At 43.7% G+C, this 20222-nt stretch overlaps 3 protein-coding genes across 3 annotated transcripts; 2 read left to right on the forward strand and 1 right to left on the reverse strand.

Annotated features, from left to right (window-relative positions):
- Positions 1 to 360: 360 nt before the first annotated feature.
- On the reverse strand, positions 361 to 9727 carry LOC112069876 (E3 ubiquitin-protein ligase AMFR). Its single transcript, XM_024137259.2, has 14 exons — positions 9639 to 9727; positions 8664 to 9051; positions 8463 to 8555; positions 8010 to 8174; positions 6704 to 6856; positions 5948 to 5988; positions 4033 to 4165; positions 3418 to 3551; positions 3053 to 3163; positions 2671 to 2873; positions 2375 to 2481; positions 2013 to 2147; positions 1601 to 1788; positions 361 to 1072 (listed from the first exon to the last, which is right to left on the reverse strand). Exons 2-14 carry the CDS (start codon positions 8949 to 8951, stop codon positions 922 to 924), a joined length of 1902 nt encoding a protein of 633 aa, XP_023993027.1. The 5' UTR covers positions 8952 to 9051; positions 9639 to 9727; the 3' UTR covers positions 361 to 921.
- A 1847-nt stretch (positions 9728 to 11574) lies between these two features.
- On the forward strand, positions 11575 to 13202 carry LOC112069878 (leukotriene B4 receptor 1-like). The gene has a single exon (XM_024137262.2). It carries the CDS (start codon positions 11591 to 11593, stop codon positions 12680 to 12682), a length of 1092 nt encoding a protein of 363 aa, XP_023993030.1. The 5' UTR covers positions 11575 to 11590; the 3' UTR covers positions 12683 to 13202.
- Positions 13203 to 13380: 178 nt separating this feature from the next.
- Positions 13381 to 14771, forward strand: LOC112069877 (leukotriene B4 receptor 1-like). The gene has a single exon (XM_024137261.2). It carries the CDS (start codon positions 13480 to 13482, stop codon positions 14590 to 14592), a length of 1113 nt encoding a protein of 370 aa, XP_023993029.1. The 5' UTR covers positions 13381 to 13479; the 3' UTR covers positions 14593 to 14771.
- Positions 14772 to 20222: the final 5451 nt, after the last annotated feature.

Genomic DNA, 20222 nt, shown 5'->3' on the forward strand with positions numbered 1-20222 from the left:
TATTTAGATAGTGTTCTTTCTTGGGTGGATATGTGACATTTAACACATTAACAACCAGGTCTCCACAACGGCCAGAATTTAAACTCTTGTACTCTCTCTCTGCAGCATTATGTGGATAAAGTACATTCATATTTCGAAGAGGCTGTAATACTAAAGTGACATTCTCTTAAAAGATAAAAAGCTTCACAATGTTATAATCTATTAAACCTACTCTTAATTCACAGTTTTCACTCCATTTTTATAAAATAACATCAGTTTGTTATCAACCCAACAAATTATATCAATATCAATCTCAGCCCATTACAACACAAATATTTTTGTTGTTGAATAAAATACAAACTATGTCCCACTCCATTACACTATGAGCTATATGTAGCAACAGCACCTTAACAAACCCTAACTAACCTCAGCAGCATCCTCGGACTGTGACACCATGCTCTTTTCTGTTCTCCATCATGGCCAGTAAAGAGAATGACAGGTAAGTCTAGTGAAGCTGGGGGCTAGAGCTATGTGATGACAGGTGTGCGAGGTGGCGTTTTACGGTGCACTTCAGAAACTCAACAGACAGACACCCACCACTCCTTTAAAACGCTGGTTATCCATGTCCAATTAAGCCCCTGGTGCCTGGTGAAAGTTCAGGGGAGGCTGGTACCATTCCCAAGGACCAGTTCTCATATCTCACTAGAGCAGCCTAAAACAGCAGAGCCCCTGTGCCATGTGCAGCCAAAGCCCATGCTTCTTATAACACTTTGTAATGTAATGCTTTTATTTAGGTAATTCCATTGATCATATAACGTAGAGAGCTCTTTCGGTGGAGGTGTCTCTTAGGTGGGACGTGAGGAGTTTGTGGACACTCCAAGGGCATTAGGTGTGGGTTCGAGGTGAGACTGTCCAGGTGGGAGTTTACAGTCCAGTATAGTCTCAGGGAGCAGGGTCTGGTTGGCTCTGCATGCGTCTCTCTGCAGCTGCTGCCATGGTCCTGCGTCTCAGCATGGTCATGTCTGAGACAGGGGCGTCTTCCTCCAGAGTGGGCAGGTCCTCCTCGTCCTCTGGGCTCTTTCTCAAGTATCTCCTGTGGGGAAATGAATTGAGGTCAATGTGGGCTGTGTTCAGCAGACACGAAACYGAAGGAAATGCTCAGAAACAGAGTGGCAGGGAGAAACTGTCTGAACTAGTCCAATAAGAAACTTTCATTTTGCTAAACTTTTGCTATGGTGTGTCCTTATAAACATGACAGTGATCTCAGTCATTTAGTTACAATAGATCTATTCTGCTACTGTAGTTACTCAGTAAAAGAGCCAGTGACTGAACCCTGACCTAACAGACAAGAAACCACCACCAAGACAGCAACAGGTGTTTGCTCTTATCTAAGAAGACTCTTATTTTGAAAAGATTGTCAGCTGAGGCCTGTTCAGGAGGCCTGGTCACGTTGCAAAACATTCAGACAGAAATTGATTGCGTAATAAGATATGATTGTCTGCCAAGTTGAATAGGGTAGGCTATATTTCTATCTGCAAAGCTGGTAAGGTTTCCCCTCACTGAATACACCCGTTTCGTTWGACAGACTGGTCTAGTATTGCCGGTGGTGACAGTACAGTACCTGCGTGCCTGTTGCAGCAGCTCATCCTTCCTCTGCAGCAGCATCTTCTGTCTCTCCTCTGCAGACTTGGAGAAGCGGCTCCCTCTGACCTCCAGGTTGTTCAGCTCGCTGGGAGCAGTCTCCACCCCCCCACTGGCTCCTGCCCCCTCTGGGCCTGGGTTCACCTGCACGGGGGAACGCTCAGCCGCCTGGAGGGGGAGAGGCAAGACATCTTTAATCAACACCAGTTAACACCACAGTATACACCTTTAAACACATTTGACTAGATCCTGAACTCACGCCCTCTATTGTTCTACCTAATCCTCAGAAAGAGGCAGTACAATCACACACAAGGGGAAAGTGTAGGCCTTCTGGGGTCTATATGTGGACCACCATGGTCAAAATACCCAATGCACTGAACTGGAGGACCTACCAGAGCAGGGAAGGGCACSACGATGCGWCCCTCCAGGATGTTGTCGGTGGTGACCTCCACAGAGCGGGTCAACTGCAGGTCCTGCAGCACCAAGTGGTAGGGAACCTGAGGAAACATCTCCTGGATCTGATGGGCCTGTGGGGAGTAGAACACTATGTTACCCAGCAGCCACCTCCATTCTAGTCAAGTCATATTGCTGCAATGAATACATTGAAAACAAAGCTGTTGATGAAGGGCAGGTGTAAAACAATCTTCAAAGCTCAGATGATGCTTGCGAGACCTCTTGGAAGGATTAAACCTAGTCCAGGACTAAAAAACATGCTGATGTCCCGGGAGGGGATTAGAGTAAGGCTGTGACTCACCATGGTGTTGAGCTGAGAGTTGTTGGCCTGCTGAGCGATAGCCAGGATGTTAGTGGTGTGCATCACCTCTACTGAGAAACTAGGCAGCCAGCTGGCGATGCGGGAGCCTGGGAGGAGACATCACCACATTAATRACTACCTGAAATGTGCACTATAAGAAATGTCTCTAACAGTGTGATGTCTGTCTATGTGACTKTCAACATGTTATATGCCAGAACTCATCATCAACCATACTCAATAGAYTAGTCCATTCAGTGAGATCACCTGTGTTGTAAAACAAGTCTGTATGGCCTTACCATCAAAGTGGAAGAAGTGATTGTGTTGGTTGAGGTGTGGTCTGGCGTCTGCAGCGGGGCCCCCAGGGCRCAGGTTGTTCTCCAGTGGGAGGCCAGCCCCCTGCTGCTGGCCTCTGGCCGGGCCTCCATCACCACTGATGTTCAGGGACATCCTGCATGTTGGACACGACGTGTCCTGCTCCAGCCACGACCGCAGGCAGGAACTGAGGAATAGCAAACAGGAACGTTAATGTACACAGACACGCAGCAAACACAGGTACAGACACAACACTCTTAGTGTCAATCAAAACATCKCCCACATAATGCCACATTCAATCAAGTGTGAGGAAATAATGACTCCTGGGATTTTAGAGGTGCCAAGGTGGCTGGGTCAGTCTCTTACTTGTGGAAGAGGTGTCCGCAGGGCAGTTTACGTGCTGTCTGCATGGTGTCCCAGCAGATGGCACAGTCATCATTGTTGGCTACCAGRTCCTCGGCTGTGGCCACTGCAAACCTGAGAGGTACAGAGCATAACAAATCTAGATCAACAACTGCACTAGTCTCATGAATAGCTAAATAGCTAACAGCTAGATAGCCCGTCATAAGAAAGCAGAGAGACTAGATTCACACAACACACACTGCTACAGCTTCATACACTGAGTCTCAGCTAAGAGTGAAAGAACACCACCCATCACCTAATAAGTAACAGTAGGGATGTATTAAATACAAGACAGTGAGAGCCATCAGTAGGCTGGTCAGTAGACAGACCTGGCCTCCATGTTGTTGATGACACGGAGGTAGTTCTTGTGGCGTCGGATGCGGCGCTGCACCTCATGGAACAGATACCTCAGCTGCATGAAGATCACCAGACTGGCCATGGACAGCCAGATATTACCAAAGAGCTGAGGGGAGACAGGGGAGTCAAACATTAAACACAGCTCTTAGATATTACAAAAGAGCTGAGGGGAGACAGGGGAGTCAAACATTAAACACAGCTCTTAGATATTACAAAAGAGCTGAGGGGAGACAGGGGAGTCAAACGTTAAACACAGCTCTAAGATATTACTAAAGAGCTGAGGGGAGACGGGAGTCAAATGTTAAAACACAGCTCTAAGCTCAAACTCAACTCTCATCTAACTGAATACTGTGGTTCTCTCTCAATTCAGCTTTCCTTGATTACTCTCATCATCTGAGAGGAGACACCATGGACCTTCTTCTCCAATTCAGTTGAGGAGGCGAAGAAAGACAAATTGAGATAGAGCCCTTATTTTAAGTTGAGGCTAGTTCAGTCAGCCATCTTGTGGGCCTCACGGTGGTGCTATTACCCAGTCGGTTAGTTCCCTTACTAATACCAGCCCGTAGTGACCCGGCTCTGTCACTCACCAGCATGTGGATGTGGTGCATAAGGTCCAGGGATAGCATAGACAGCTCCATGATGAAGTCAGTGTAGTAGACGTAGGAGCCCTTACTCTCCCAGGTGCCTGGGTGGTTCAGATCCCACAGGTGAATGGTGTACCTGCAGAGAAACAGACTTAGTCAGAACCCTGCCCTGGTCACAATAATGCCTTTTTATTTGAACATTTTAGCACTTGTGCTTTTGAATTGTACACACCACAAATCAATCAAATGTATTTATAAAGCCCTTTTTACATAAGTAGCTGTCACTAAGTGCTTATACAGAAACCCAGCTTAAAACCCCAAAGAGCAAGCAGTGCAGATATAAAAGCACAGTGGCTAGGAAAAACTCCCTAGAAAGGCAGGAACCTAGGAAGAAACCTACAGGTGGCAAGAAAAAGTATGTGAACACTTTGGAAATACCTGGATTTCCGCATAAATTGGTCATAGAATTTGATCTGCTCTTCATCTAGGTCACAACAATAGACAAACACAGTCTGCTTAAACTAATAGCACACAAACAATTACACGTTTTCATGTCTTTATTGAACACACCGTGTAAACATTCACAGTACAGGGTTGAAAAAGTATGTGAACCCTTGGATTTAATAACTGCTTGACCCTCCTTTGGCAGCAATAACCTCAACCAAATGTGTTCTGTAGTTGCGGATCAGACCTGCACAACTGTCAGGAGGAATTCTGGACCATTTCTCTTTACAAAACTGTTCAGCAATATTGTTGGGATGTCTGGTGTGAACTGCTCTCGAGGTCATGCCACAGCATCTCAATCGGATTGAGGTCAGGACTCTGACTGGGCCACTCCAGAAGGCGTATTTTCTTCTGTTGAAGCCATTCAGTTGTTGATTTACTTCTGTGTTTTGGGTCGTTGTCCTGTTGCATCACCCAACTTCTGTTGAGCTTCAATTGGCAGACAGATAGCCTAACATTCTCCTACAAAATGTCTTGATAAACTTGGGAATTAATTTTTCCATCAATGATAGCAAGCTGTCCAGGCCCTGAGGCAGCAAAGCAGCCCCAAACAATGATGCTCCCTCCAACATACTTTACAGTTTGAATGAGGTTGATATTGGTGTGCTGTGACTTTTTTTTCTCCACAGTGTTCCTTCCAAACAACTCAACTGTAGTTTAATCTGTCCACAGAATATTCTGCCAGTAGCGCTGTGGAACATCCAGGTGCACTTTTGCAAACTTCAGATATGCAGCAATGGTTTTTTTGGACAGCAGCGGCTTCTTCCGTGGTGTCCTCCCATGAACACCATTCTTGTAAATTGTCTTACATATCGTAGACTCGTCAACAGAGATGTTAGCATGATCCAGAGATTTATTTCAGTCTTTAGCTGACACGCTAGGATTCTTCTTTACCTCACTGAGCATTCTGCGCTGTGCTTTTGCAGTCATCTTTGCAGGACGGCCACTCCTAGGGAGAGTAGCAACAGTGCTGAACCTTCTCCATTTATAGACAATTTGTCTTACCGTGCTGATGAACATCAAATTGATTGAGCAGCGTTGAGAATTCAAAAAGTACAAAAGCCAAAGGTCCAACATTCTAGAACACTGTGCGTACACGTTTTGGACTCTGATAGGCGGTTAATGCTATGGGTGTCCAGACAACACAAAGCAAAGCAACAACTCATACACTTGGCTACTGTTTACAGGGTTTTTGTATKATGTTTTAGCATAACTAATTAATGAACCACTCCAAMAAATACAGCTGCCTGCAAGTCATCATGATCACCCTCTGTAGCACYAAGCAGTCTTTCAACYGGTGCTCATGGTAACACATCTAATAGTATGCTAATATTAGAACTGGTTCATTCTAGATCCGGTATGTCATCTGTGTTGCAGTGCAAGAGGGTCTGCATTCTGCAAGGAAGGGTCTTACCTCATGATGACATGTCCAGTCCGCACAGTGACCAGCAGACACTGAAAGACAGAGAAAGACATGAATTATACATAAGTATTTTATACATCCTTTTTTTTGTGGGAAACAAATGTAACTGATGACAATGATGTAATACTAATTTGTGACTGAGTAAACCTCCTTGTTACTGTAACTTACAATAAAACAACAGCTGGAACAAACTCCAGCAGGATGGTAGTCCCAACTGCCCAGGAGGTTCAGCCAGCCCTGCTCTAGTCTACACCAATGGGTGTGCCTATAGAAATACTCTCCGCCCAATAGAGAGCAATAGTAAGGCGGTCTTTTTGTAGGCACCAACTCTACCATGGTTCGTTGGACAAAGTCTATGGGGAAATTAACAAAGTTTTCGTAGGGTTTTTAGATAAACGCCGAAAATAAGGTCTTTGGTAAACACAGGCTTAGGAGATCTGAAAAGTTTTGTTCTATAAGAATCTTCATCAGCTAACGACACTTTTTGTGAATTTTGAAACATTTATGAAATCAGATAAAGCACATAAAGGCTTCATAATTCATAAAGGTCATGTTAACTGACTGATATTCTCTCGTAGAACAAAATGTATAACATATCCTAAGTCTGTGTTAACCTCAGACCTTATTTTCGGTGTCTATTCCAAAACCCTATTCTTTCCCCATAGGAATTGCTGAATGAACCAGAGGCAACTCATTTCCGTTTATCAGGACTACAAGCTGGTGAGCTCTTTAGGGTCAGGTCCTCACCTCGGCAGCCATGAAGGAGAGGGTGTGCATGCCATGTGCAGCACCCAGCAGACCACAGACCACAGCAAGACCACAGCAGCCCAGCAGCAGGGACACCAGTAGGGTAAGGACACGCACATGGCTGTTCATAGAAGTAGTGGGGGAGAAGGACAGCTGCAAGGGGGAACAGGTACACATTAACCTACTGTATACATTCATTCAGAAAGAGAGATTACTAAACACACACACAGATGTAGACGGACATGCACACTTACATATAACTTGTACTTTCATACAAAGAGCGACCGACACACAGAATAACAATTTAGGGGTGGTTGCAGACTTCATGGCTACTCTTTCAATAGACTTTCCCGTTGAGCATGTTTTTGGTCAAGAGGTAAGCTTTATCTGGGCAGTGTCACTGCAGCCCCATACTGTACTACTAACACATGCTCAAATAACATGTCTAGTGACACACAACAATATTGACACAGGTACAGTGACACACATACAGGCTTGTTATGCAGCCTTTCATCCAACTTTTACTGCAGACAGCAGCAACAAAGTACAGCATTCCAACAGCTACAATGTCAGTTGATATGATAAGGATCAAACCTAACACCCATTGATTGCAGACAGAGAGATGTCATTCTTCACAATATGGTGTGATGTTCTGTTTTCCTATAGCTACAGCACACTACCTAAATGTTCATCTTAGTTTTTTTGTACTCCCCCACTCTGTAGTTTGAGTCTATGAAGTGACTGAAACATTAGCTAAACCTAAAACCCTGGCCTACATACATACAGCAAGAACTAGGCTTATTAATAGGTCTGGCCTGGACCTGAAAGAGACCCGGTCTATGGCATTCACTGTGACTGAATGTATACCCAACAGCGTCATATCACTGGCATCTAACATAGGTATATATGTTTACAGTGTAAACAAGTCAACAAGGTCACTCTCCCTACAGTACAGTGAGTGGGCCAATCTACATTTTGTAATTTCCTTATTTCAGTTTTTTATTCAGTACTCTAATAAGTTGTCATGCACACTGTGTAATAGCACTTGTTACCCAATATAACTAGTTTTATAACATAATCTTTTTTTGAATTGAACCTTTATATCATGCCGTTACTCATAATTGTTTAAAACTACTTATGACAAATGTTGTTATATAGCTGTTATAAAGGTTTATGAATGCATTCATAAAGACACCAACAGTAAAGTGTTAAGCTATCTTAAGATGAATGCACCAATGTAAGTCGCTCTGAATAAGAGCGTCTGCTAAATTACTAAAATGTACTGTTAGAGGTTGATGAGACGTACGTATTCAAAGCGGTCCTTGCACAGCTGGACCATGAGGTGGAGGAAGACCAGGGCAGAGAACCACAGACACCACATGACCACCTCCTCCACCATCTGAACGTTCAGTACCCCGAAGATAAAGATGAACTTATAGAAGATGAAGTTCCAGAACTTGTCCTTAAGGTGCTGAGGAGAGAGAGGAGGGGAGTGGAGTAGAGAGGAGATGGGAAGAGAGAGGGGTGGAGAGAGGAGAGGTCAAGACATTAGAACATGGATGGAGTGATCAGACTACACTAATAGACTCAAACCACCAGTGTGGATTTCAATGATAAGATCTTGTTTTGCAGACTATTTGTGGAGGACATTTGTACTATAGTTTACATAAACACAGTTAGATGCCTAACCTTCAATAAGGTGACATCAAATTATCCCAAATATCAGTTATTAGGTTACCACCACAACTCCAAGCCTCACCTGCTTCTCACTGACTCGGAGGGGCCCAAAAACCATGCACTGGATCATCTTAGCAATTAACATCAGAGAACAGCAAGCTGTATTCACCAACACCTGAGGAGTAGAGAAGAGCAGACCACTTAGCAACCATGTAACAACTAAGTAACGTAACAACAATATTGGCTGCTTGGCTGAGCTGAGCCTATCTTGAATAAGACTTACCCATACAAAGAGACTGTCAGTGACCAGGTACCACATAACAGTGGTCGCCAATTCTGTATCTGCACTCACAACATCATCGCTAGTCACATGTTCTAGGCCTAGGCCGCCTCTATTATCCCCTTCTAAGGGTGCAGGTGGTGGAGGCTCGTCCATGTCTGGAACCCCAAACCCCTGTTCAGTCACAGTAGTGTAGGCGCTGAAGATGCTTCCAGCCAGCAGAACCACACTCAGCGCTGTGTAGGTCTGCAGACTGGGCCAGGGAAACCTCTCCAGGAATAGCAGAGGCATTGGAATGTTAATATTGGAGGTCTCTCACACACAAGACTTGTGAAGTTAGGCCTAATAGGCTTGACACTGATTTCCACCACACCTTAACTCTGTCAACAACCTGCAGGGAAGGAAAACAAATCAATAAAGCAACTGTGGTAATGGTAATGCATGGAACTAGCTAGCTAGTGTAACGGTAGTAAGCCTGAGCAACAAGCCCTCTCTGTCTAGTACTAGTTTCTAGTGTTGTTTCACTGGCCAGAGACAGTTGTAGAGGGTTAGCTGAGCAGCTAAACTTGCTAGTTAAGTTCATATTGTTATTAGCTAGCTAACTAACTAGCTACCGCTATCAAAACAACGCCCATTTTGGTCCAGCTAGCTAGTGAGTGCTAGACTAATGTTAGCATGGAAGCTAGCTAGCTGTTAGCTACAAGTTTAGACAGCTAGCTAGCTACCCAATGTTGTATAGTTCAAATAAAACAATAAACTCCTATAGAGGACCTGATATTGCTTATAAATTAGCACTTCAGCTTGCTGGCTGTCTAGTTAAAAGTCCAAACTCTCTAGCTAGCTAACGTTACCTGTCCCAGAGTCTATCTGATGTTTCCGTACTCGACAGAGTACATTAGCAACTAGCTAGCTAGTGATTATGAAATACACCGAACCAGTCTGGTTAAAATTTGAGCAAAGACATTTCACTCAACTTACAAATTAATCAATTTGACATTAACTAGCTAACTTCATGTCCAACATCCAATTTCCTCTTGTTGAGGTTGACAGTAGACTCCGTTAAAATTCCCCGATCCGTGGTTATTGCTGCGTTCAGACACAAGTCGGAACTAGGAAACTCGGAAATGTCCATTTTGCCAAGTCGTTGACCGCGGCACGTGTATAACTTCAACCAGTTAGCAAGTCGGACATTTCCGAGTTTCCTAGTTCCGTCTAGTGTGGAACGCGGCATATGTTGACGACATCTTGTTTATTTCTCACTGACTGGAGATATACAATCTATGCTGGAGACCCAGGACATGAAATTCTGAGTGTCATCACAACAACTTTCAAAATAAAAGTCTATCAAGTGCAATGTTGTCCAGTAAAATCAGGGTTGGGGTGTAACTGACTACACGTAATCAACTACATGTCTAATTAGGAAAAACAATGACCTGTAATCACTTACTTTACCAGCTAAAAATATTGCAATCAGATTACAGATGCTTTTGAAAAACTAGATGATTACTTCTTGGATTACTTTTTTATTCAGAAAGGATGTTTGCAAAAAATAAATTCTGACATCTCTGTTTTCAAATCAACATAAAAAAAACGTGCAAGTTTAGTTTTGTTCAAGTCAGAGACTAGTATGACGACACACCAAATGAGTTTGATGGATCCTTTTTATCTTTTTTCTAATGACTCTTAAGGAAAAAGTAATCCAAAAGTAATGTAACTAGGATTACAGTTTTGGACAGGCAACTGGTAACTGTGAAAGTAATCAGATTATGTTACTGAATTTATGTTATCCTAGTTACATTACTGATGACAAGTTTGTAATAGATTACATTTAGAACGTAACCTACCGATCCAAAAAATCTAATACATTTGTTTAATTAATTCATGACAAACTCTGTTTACAGCAGGTATAAAAGGTGCAGTCAAATGCTTATGCACTAGCTTCCTCAACAATGCAGTAGAGTCATCAACAATAACAATGAAAAGAGTCAACCCTATGTCAAATAAAAATGCAATTTTTCACATGCGCCACATACAACAGGTGTAGACTTTACCGTGAAATGCTCACTTGCAACAATGCAGAGTTAAAAAGTAAGAAAAAAAAATTGCTAAAGAAAAAGAGAAAAATAGTAACACAATAAATTAACAATAACAAGGCTACAGTATATACAAGGAGTACCAGTACCGAGTCAATATGTAGGGGTACAAGGTTGTTGAGGTAATATGTACATGTAGGTAGGGGTAAAAATGACTAGGCCATCAGGATAGATAATAAACAGAGTAGCAACAGTGCATGTGAAGAGAGTGAAAAAGTGTGAAAGTGTGTCTATGTGTGAGTGTGTGGTGTCAATATGCATGTGTGTGTTTTGTGTGTGTGAGCGTATGTAGTGTGTGTGTGTGTGTGAGTGTGTGGTGTCAACATGCATGTGTTGTGTTGTGTGTGTGGGTGTTTGCATCTGTGGCTGTGTGTGTGTGTGTGTGTGTGGTGTGTGTGTGTGTGTGTGTGTGTGTGTGTGTGTGTGTTGGAGTGTCAGTGTAGTATGTGTGGGTAGAGTCTACCGAGTGTGCGTAGAGCCAATGCAAGAGAGTCAGTGCAAAAAAAGGGGGGGTCAATGTAAAATGCGCCCAACACAATGCATTCACGCACGAAAAATAATTATTGTATAAACTGTAATGAGGAAGGCATACATAATCTACTGTAAAAAAATAAATACAATAAAAAATACATAAAATATTTAACAACCTGTTTATTTTTCTTTGTCACATCTAGCTAACCACATTACTTTCCTGTCACACTCAGACAGAAACCCTTGTTTGTTTTATTACAGAAGTAAAGTGACCGTTACTGCTTTTGAGGCCAAGGGTGATATAAGGAAGTACTCCCCAGACAAAATCATTATTTCTTAGGAAACAGCAGTTGACTGCAGTGCAAAATGAAAAGCTCGGGCTCCTCCATCTCAGACGATGATGATGCATTGTCTTTAGAAATGTCAATCGTAGGGCGATCAGTAGTCTGTGTGATCCTGGGCCTGTCGTTCCTGGTAGGGGTCCCGGGAAACCTGCTAGTGATCTGGACCATCCTGAGGCACGTCCAGCAGCGCTCCCACACCGTGGTGCTCATCCTCCAGCTGGCTGCTGCAGACCTGCTGGTGCTCATCACCCTGCCCCTGTGGATCTACTCCCTGGCCCGCTCCTGGGTGTTTGGGGATGCATCCTGTAAGGCCATAGTGTACGTCATCAACACCTGCATGTACAGCAGCGTCTTCCTCATCACCCTCATGAGCGTTGAGCGCTTCCTTGTCATCCGGTACCCGTTCAAGATGTTGCGTTGGAAGACCAAGGCCATTATGGACAAGGCTTTAGTGGCTATCTGGGCTCTGGCTTTCCTTTTAGGGATCCCATCCATTTTTACCCGCTCCATCGATGAGATCGATGGGACTGAGCAGTGTCTTTTCAGGGAGTACAGCTCAGGGACCCACGAGGTGGTGTTCTTATGCCTGGAGACCTTGGTGGGCTTCGTGGTCCCCTTCTCCACCCTGGCTGTCTGTTCCTGTCTAGTAGCAACACACCTGAGGACAATGCATTTCGGCAGCAGCAAACGGAAGTCGACAGTTCTGATCAGTAGTGTGGTGGTAGCCTTCGTTCTCTGCTGGCTTCCTCACCATGTCCTCAACACTGTAGACCTAGTCAGCATCCTGACAGAGGATCCAGATGATGCTGTGCCTGTTTCTGTGGCCCAGACTGCAATAGTGTTTATCTCTGGAGCGCTGGCCTTCATTAGTAGCTCTGTGAACCCTGTGTTCTATTCCTTCGCTGCAAGGAACTTCCAGGGCAGTCTCCAGGAGTCCCGCATGGTCAGGCTGTTCCAGGAACTCTCCTCACACACCTCCTCCAAGCTAAGGGGATCTGGCAACACAATAGGATCGGAAAACACAAWAGGATCTGGCAACASAATAGGATCGGAAAACARAATGTCCTCAGTAAGGCCAGACTGCAACAATACCACAGACATAACTACCGTGTAGGACTACAGAGATGGTCGCGCTGGATAAGAGCATTCTGGATAWGTCGTTCTGGATAAGAGCGCCTGCTAAATGACTAAAATGTCAAATGAAAACTGTGACCTGATCATTGATTCAGATGTCAGCATTGATGAGAAATAAATATGTCTAGAATCTAGAAGTTTGATTATAAGTTGTATTTTTATGATCATGGTACAAAATGTAGATATTGTTGTGGCGCTTGTGATATACGGTGAGAAAAGTTTACACAAGTAATTCAATTGTGACTATTTAACACAATAAAGCTATTGCATTTGCTCATAAAGTGGTATAATTTAAATAACATGTATTCATGGTCATGTTACAATTCCTTGAATATTATTTGATTTAACCTTTATTTTGTATTGAAATTCATGTTACATAAAATAACACACTGCCTTACTCTATTTGATCACAATAAAATAAAATCATCTGATCTCAAGTTCATATCACTTCAATAAAAGTAATTTGTGGTCAATACAATTGTTTGAACTCTTAAAATATCTCAGAAGATATATTTTTCCAGACAGTGCCACAATAAGTACCCACTGGATGACTCAGTGCTATGTCTCTCACAGAATGATGGCTCTGTGAAAAACCAACCTCTTTCCTGTTCTCCTCAGAAAAGTTAAAGGGAAGTGAAAGCTTGCTGGTGCAGCACTTTTTTTCTGTCTGAGTATGTACACCAGATAGAAGGCACGTAAGGCGAGGTGAGGCAAGGCGATCGGCAGCATCAACCAGAACCGTTCGATCATCAGCTGTCTTCAGCTTCAGAGTCCACCATGGCTCCTGATGAGTTTGCTGGCGGGACAGTGGTGGCCTGTGTGATCCTGGGCCTGTCGTTCCTGGTGGGGGTCCCGGGGAACCTGCTGGTGATCTGGACCATCCTGAGGCACGTCCAGCAGCGCTCCCACACCGTGGTGCTCATCCTCCAGCTGGCTGCTGCAGACCTGCTGGTGCTCATCACNACCGTGGTGCTCATCCTCCAGCTGGCTGCTGCAGACCTGCTGGTGCTCATCACCCTGCCCCTGTGGATCTACTCCCTGGCCCGCTCCTGGGTGTTCGGGGAGGCATTCTGTAAGGCCATGGTGTACGTCATCAACACCTGCATGTACAGCAGCGTCTTCCTCATCACCCTCATGAGCGTCGAGCGCTTTGTCGCTGTGCGACACCCCTTTGCCTCAGCCGGCTGGAAGAGGAAGAAGGCCTTGAATAAAGTTCTTATTGTTCTGTGGGCTGCTGCGTTCCTATTCAGCACCCCGGTCTTTCCCACCCAGGTGGTGGAGGGGSACCCTGGGGAGGAGCATTGRCTGTACAGGGACTACACCTCAGACYGCCAGGAGGCAGTGTGTGTTCTACTGGAGACGCTGGTGGGCTTTGCTGTCCCCTTTTGCATTCTTGTCGTCTGCTACAGCTGTCTCTACAGCCGCATCGCACAGATGACCTTTAAGTCCAAGCGTAAGTCCATGGGGTTGATTGCAAGCATGGTAGTGGTGTTCGCATTATGCTGGACCCCTCACCACGTCGGCAACGTGCTCTCCCTCGTCATCCTCACCATCAAGGGGTCCCACCGCGAGGCCGCAGCACGTATAGAGAGCGTCAGAACCACCATGACTTTCATCGCTGGAGCGCTCGTGTTCATCAGTAGTTCGGTCAACCCTTTGCTCTATGTGTTTGTGGCGCGTACGTTCCGGAGTTCCCTGAGGGAGACAGGCATTCAGAAATTGTTCCGGCACATCTCAAGCACAGCTCCCGGAGAGGGGACTAAAGAACTGTCCTTTGTGACCAAGAGACCAAGCATCTCTCAGAAACAGAGCCACAGCTCACAGTGTGTCACAGAGCCTAAGGAACAAATGGATGTACTTCTAAATATATGTGAAAATGTTTCTTCCTGAGATTGAAAACGATGTTTATCATATGTTTTTGATAAAGATTTTTGTGTGTAAATTACAAAGTTTGATTTGTCACATTGTTTCTATATGTTAATTAACTTAAAATGTAGAAAAGCAATTGTTAGTAATGTTTATGTCAAACATAATGCATATAAAAACATTAAAATAGGTTCTGTATATAATTTTACCTGTAGTGAATTTGAATTAACATTTGAAATACTTTTTAACATATACACATTTTTCTATGTAGGCCCCAATGTGTTAGACACATTTTTCAGTTGTGGTATAATGCTAATTTCATGCTCAAATGTTTTTATATTCCATGTGCCACAGAAAAAAGAGCTTCATAGAAAAAAGAACATAGTGTCACTTTATATGTTTGTCTGAAGCTATATGATATGAGTATAATGACTGAGTGTACTGTATGTATTCAGCTGCTTATCTTGAGGCCTTGCCTCACTACATTTATTTTAGACCCTCCTGATCTGGATAGAATATATTTCACCCACAGCTTTAGCCTTCATGATAATGGCAACCACAGATATCAGCCTCTTCCTGTCATACTGAGCTTTCCAACTGTTTTCATACTGATCATTTCATTGTTATAGTTGAAGTCAATGAACATGTGTATGTACCCCATGCCATACTTATTTATATGTTTTATTTAACCTTTATTTAACTAGGTAAGTCAGTTAAGAACAAATTCTTATTTACATGACGCTGGGCCAATTGTGCGCCGCCCTATGGGACTCCCAATTACGGCCGGATGTGATACAGCCTGGATTCGAACCAGGGACTGTAGTGACACCTCTTGCACTGAGATGCAGTGCCTTAGACCGCTGCACCACCCGGGAGCCCTTTATGCTTTTATTAAATAAAATAATACTTTTTTTTTTTTAAATATCACTTAAAAAAATGTGTTGAAAGTGTTTCAAAGACCATTATAAACTGGGTGGTTCAAGCCCTGATTGCTGATTGGCTGACAGCCATGGTATATCAGATCGTATACCACGGGTATGACAAAACATCTATTTTTACTGCTCTAATTACGTTGGAAACCAGTTTATAATAACAATACGGCACCTCGGGGGTTTGTGATATATGGCCAATATACCACGGTAAGGGCTGTGTTCAGGCACTCCGCAAAGCGTCGTGCTTAAGAACAGCCCTTAGCCGTGGTATATTCGCCATATACCACACCTCCTTGTGCCTTATTGCTTAATTATAAGTGTTACAACAACAAAAAATTCAGTCAGAAAGTATAAATCTGCTAGTTCTGTTGTTTCCGGTCTACACGAAACATCTGTTCTGCGACAGCACGAGTCATGCTTTCAACTTCCCTCTCATCTACGGAGATTGCAACATGAACATTTGCCTTGTGTCCCCTTTGACCATTGACGAAATGAGGAATTGTGTACTACTCTTTGGCACAGTCATATTGGAGAGAAACCACATTGTTTTTGTTGGGCTAGAGGGTTTCCTATGTCAGCTAAATCTAGTTAAACATTTTATTAAAATAGGATACATTTTATTTTCACCAATATCATACTATTGATTGTAAATGATGATCCATCAGTCCTTATAGTCCAATAGGTGGCAGTGTACCTATTTTCCAATGACTGTGGAATTCTGACACATTCACAAGTCATTGCCCTCTCTCTCCATTTAATAGCACAGTTTCTATATAACTTTTAAATCAACTGTAAATTAACCCGCTTAAAAGATGTATGCTAAGGTGTAATTTCACTATATATTAGGTAAGATGTGATTAGCTTTATATCTGTGTTGACCGTCAAGAGGCTCCACAGTGTCTCCACATGTATTCTTCTGAAGGACTGAGTCACACAGCGTTTGGCTAGGAGTCAGACGGGGCTCTGTCTCATCCTGCTCCAGTAAGCTTGGCTCTATTCAATGTGTCACGCTGTCACTCAGACACACGTACACACACGTACACACACACATGCACACACGCACGCACACACACACACATGCACATACACACACATGCACACACACACACACACACTGAATGGAAGAATTACTGCAGGAGACCTCTCCAGGGCTGGGCAGGGCAGCTTGTGTCAACACAACCCAATTACAGGACAACACTGCCTAAATTGTTTTTCACCTGCTCCTGTAGTGTGTACAATATTAATGTAAGGTGATCTCCTTTACCCTCTGTATATTTGTGAAAAATTATACTGTGACACTGTCTCCAGTAATCACAGCTGTGGGTGGTGGTGCTGGCTGCTGCTCCAGCAGGTGCTTCTGTCTTGTCTGAACCTAAGCCTAACCAATCNTGACACTGTCTCCAGTAATCACAGCTGTGGGTGGTGGTGCTGGCTGCTGCTCCAGCAGGTGCTTCTGTCTTGTCTGAACCTAAGCCTAACCAATCGATGTGAATGTTTCAGCCAGCCTGGTCAGTCTATGTGAGGATGAGCCTGTGGCTCCTGTGGAGTTCATAGTTTCACTTCTGGTCTTCATCACTGCTCTGGGGCCTGGGGCTGCTGACTAAATTTAAAAAATATATATTTTACTAGGCAATACAGTTAAGAACAAATTCTTATTTTCAATGACAGCCTAGTGGGTTAACTGACTGTTCAGGGGCAGAACGACAGATTTGAACCTTGTCAGCTCGGTGATTTGAACTTGCAACCTTTCGGTTACTAGCCCAACGCTCTAACCACGAGGCTACCCTGCCGCCCCACTTGTGTCACACTGACAGAGGCCGAAACAGCCTGAGGCTTACCTCATCATATGACTGTCAACTAACCAATGGCCTTGGCTCATGTCTTGCTTCACTGATGTTGCTTGCATGGAGTGTAATAGGCTACACTCAACTGCACACTGAAAATGAGATGTAACAGGTTTGACACTGATTATCATCTCCTCTTTGACTTTCTGTGAGTCACAGTTATTGGTGTGACAATGTAATTATGGAAAATCACAGTGGGTAAATGGTGTGATGTGAGTTATGTGTGCAGAGCCCATCAACAAAAGGACTCTGCCAAGTTCTGAACGTGTGGTGCAAAATGAGGAAACAACCGTCAGTGCGTGAGAAAAAGTTAGCAGGGTGTCAAACACATGTAAACCATTGGTCACAGCTTGCCAGAGTAGGATTGTCTCTCTAGTCTTGAGAGAAAGGACAAGTTCATTCAGAATTTAAGTTTCTCACCATTAACACTCACTGAAGGAAACACAAAACATGGAGACCGACTACCTTACGGCAATTCCCTTTATGTGTAGATAAAAACACGTGGGAAATACATGACAGTCCCATCATACATCACAGTCCCATCATACATCACAGTCCCATCATACATCACAGTCCCATCATACATCACAGTCCCATCATACAATCACCGTCCATCCATGCATCACAGTCATCATACATCGTCCCGATACATCACAGCATCACGGTCCCATCATACATCAGCAGTCCATCAACATCAATCATCATACATCCACATCCCATCATAACATCACAGTCCCATCATACATCCACAGTCCATCATGCATCACAGTCCAATCATACATCACATGTCCCATCATGCATCACAGTCCCATCATACAATCACAGTCCCATGCATACATCACAGTCCCCTCATAGCATCCAAGTCCCATCATAACATCAAGTCCCATCATCATCACAGTCCATCATGCATCACAGTCCCAATCATACATCCCAGTCCCATCATACATCACAGTCCCATCAACATCAACAGTCCTCATACATGACAGTCCCATCATACATGCCAGCATCATACATCACAGTCCCATCATGCATTACAGTCCCATCATACACAAGTCCCATCATACTATCACAGTCCCATCATGCATCACAGTCCCATCATGCATCAGCAGTCCCCATCATACATCACAGTCCCATCATACATCACAGTCCATCATCATCACAGTCCCATCATATACATCACAGTCCCATTCATACATCACAGTCCCATCATGCATCACAGTCCCATCATACATCACGGTCCATCATACATCACAGTCCCATTGCATACATCCAGTCCCATCATACATGCACAGTCCCCATCATACATCACAGTCCCATCATGCATCACAGTCCCATCAAGTACATCACAGTCCACATCATACATCACAGTTCCCATCATACATCACGTCCCATCATCGATCACAGTCCCATATCATAAGTCCCCCATACATCACTAGTCCCATCAATACATGCACAGTTCCCAGTCAATGCATCACAGTCCCATCATACATCAAACATGTCCCACTCATACATCACAGTCCATCATACATCCCAGTCCATCATACATCACAGTCCCATCACATACATCAGAAGTCCCATCATCATCACAGTCCCAGTCATACATCCAACAGTCCCATCATGCATCACAGTCCCATCATACATCACAGTCCCATCTACATGCACAAGTCCATCATCATTCACAGTCCCATCATGCATCACAGTCCCATCATACATTCCCAGTCCTATCATGTCATCACAGTCCATCATGACGCAATCATCATGCATCACAGTCCCATCATACATCACAGTCCCATCATACATCCCAGTCCCATCATGCATCACAGTCCCATCATACATTCCAGTCCCATCATGCATCAACCGACCCTCATAATCACAGTCCCATCATACATCACAGTCCCATATACATCACAGTCCCATCATACATTATCCAGTCCCATCATGCATCACCGACCCATCATACATCACAGTCCCACATCATACCACTGGTATGTTGTATGTATAGGCCTGAGAAAATAATGATGCAACACCTATACGGTATTTGATGTATACCTTAGGAAATTAATGCATTTTATGAGACATCATACATCACAATCCTATCATACATCACAGTCCCTGTAATATAGAAACCACCAACCATATAATGTCTTAAACACACTTTCTCTGACACAGCAGGCCTAAAAGCTTTCATCTGAGTTTCATATACTCAGTGGGAGGGAGGCTGAGAGAGAGAGAGAGAGAGAGAGAGAGAGAGAGAGGAGAGAGAGAGAGAGAGAGAGAGAGAGAGGAGAGAGAAGAGAGGAGAGAGGAGAGAGAGAGAGAGAGAGAAGAGAGAGAGAGAGAGAGGAGAGAGAGAGAGAGAGAGAGAGAGAAATACCTTCACCAGAAGAATTTCAATGTGAAGGGATCCACCACTCCTGAGGCTTGGGGAAATAATCGGGTGAAAAGAGATGATGAGACAAAAGTCCTTTCCTTTGTAATTGTCTACAGCCCATAGTTACCTAAAGTACAGAAGAATGGGCCAGAGAGCAAAAAACACACCATCCTGGGAACCAGGCCATGTATTAAACATTCACAGGGCTCCCGAGAGGCATCAGACGTGTGTCATGTGCCTGGACAAGTACCTGTAGGAAATGTACAGAAGTTTTTTTTCTTGTAGCCTAGCTATGAGGTATGTATAGGCCTTAGGAAAATAATGCATGCACACATCATCACTGTATGTTGCCAGTGGGTGTAAAGTACTTAAGTAAAAATACTTGAAAGTACTTACTTAAGTGGTTTTTGAGGTAATTACTTTACTTTACTATTTTTAGGAAAAGTAATGCATTGGCAACACCTCATACGGTATGTTGTATGGTATTAAGCTTTAGGAAATTTATAA

This window comes from Salvelinus sp. IW2-2015, unplaced genomic scaffold (genome assembly GCF_002910315.2).
Source record: "Salvelinus sp. IW2-2015 unplaced genomic scaffold, ASM291031v2 Un_scaffold1140, whole genome shotgun sequence".
Lineage (NCBI taxonomy): Eukaryota > Metazoa > Chordata > Actinopteri > Salmoniformes > Salmonidae > Salvelinus > Salvelinus sp. IW2-2015.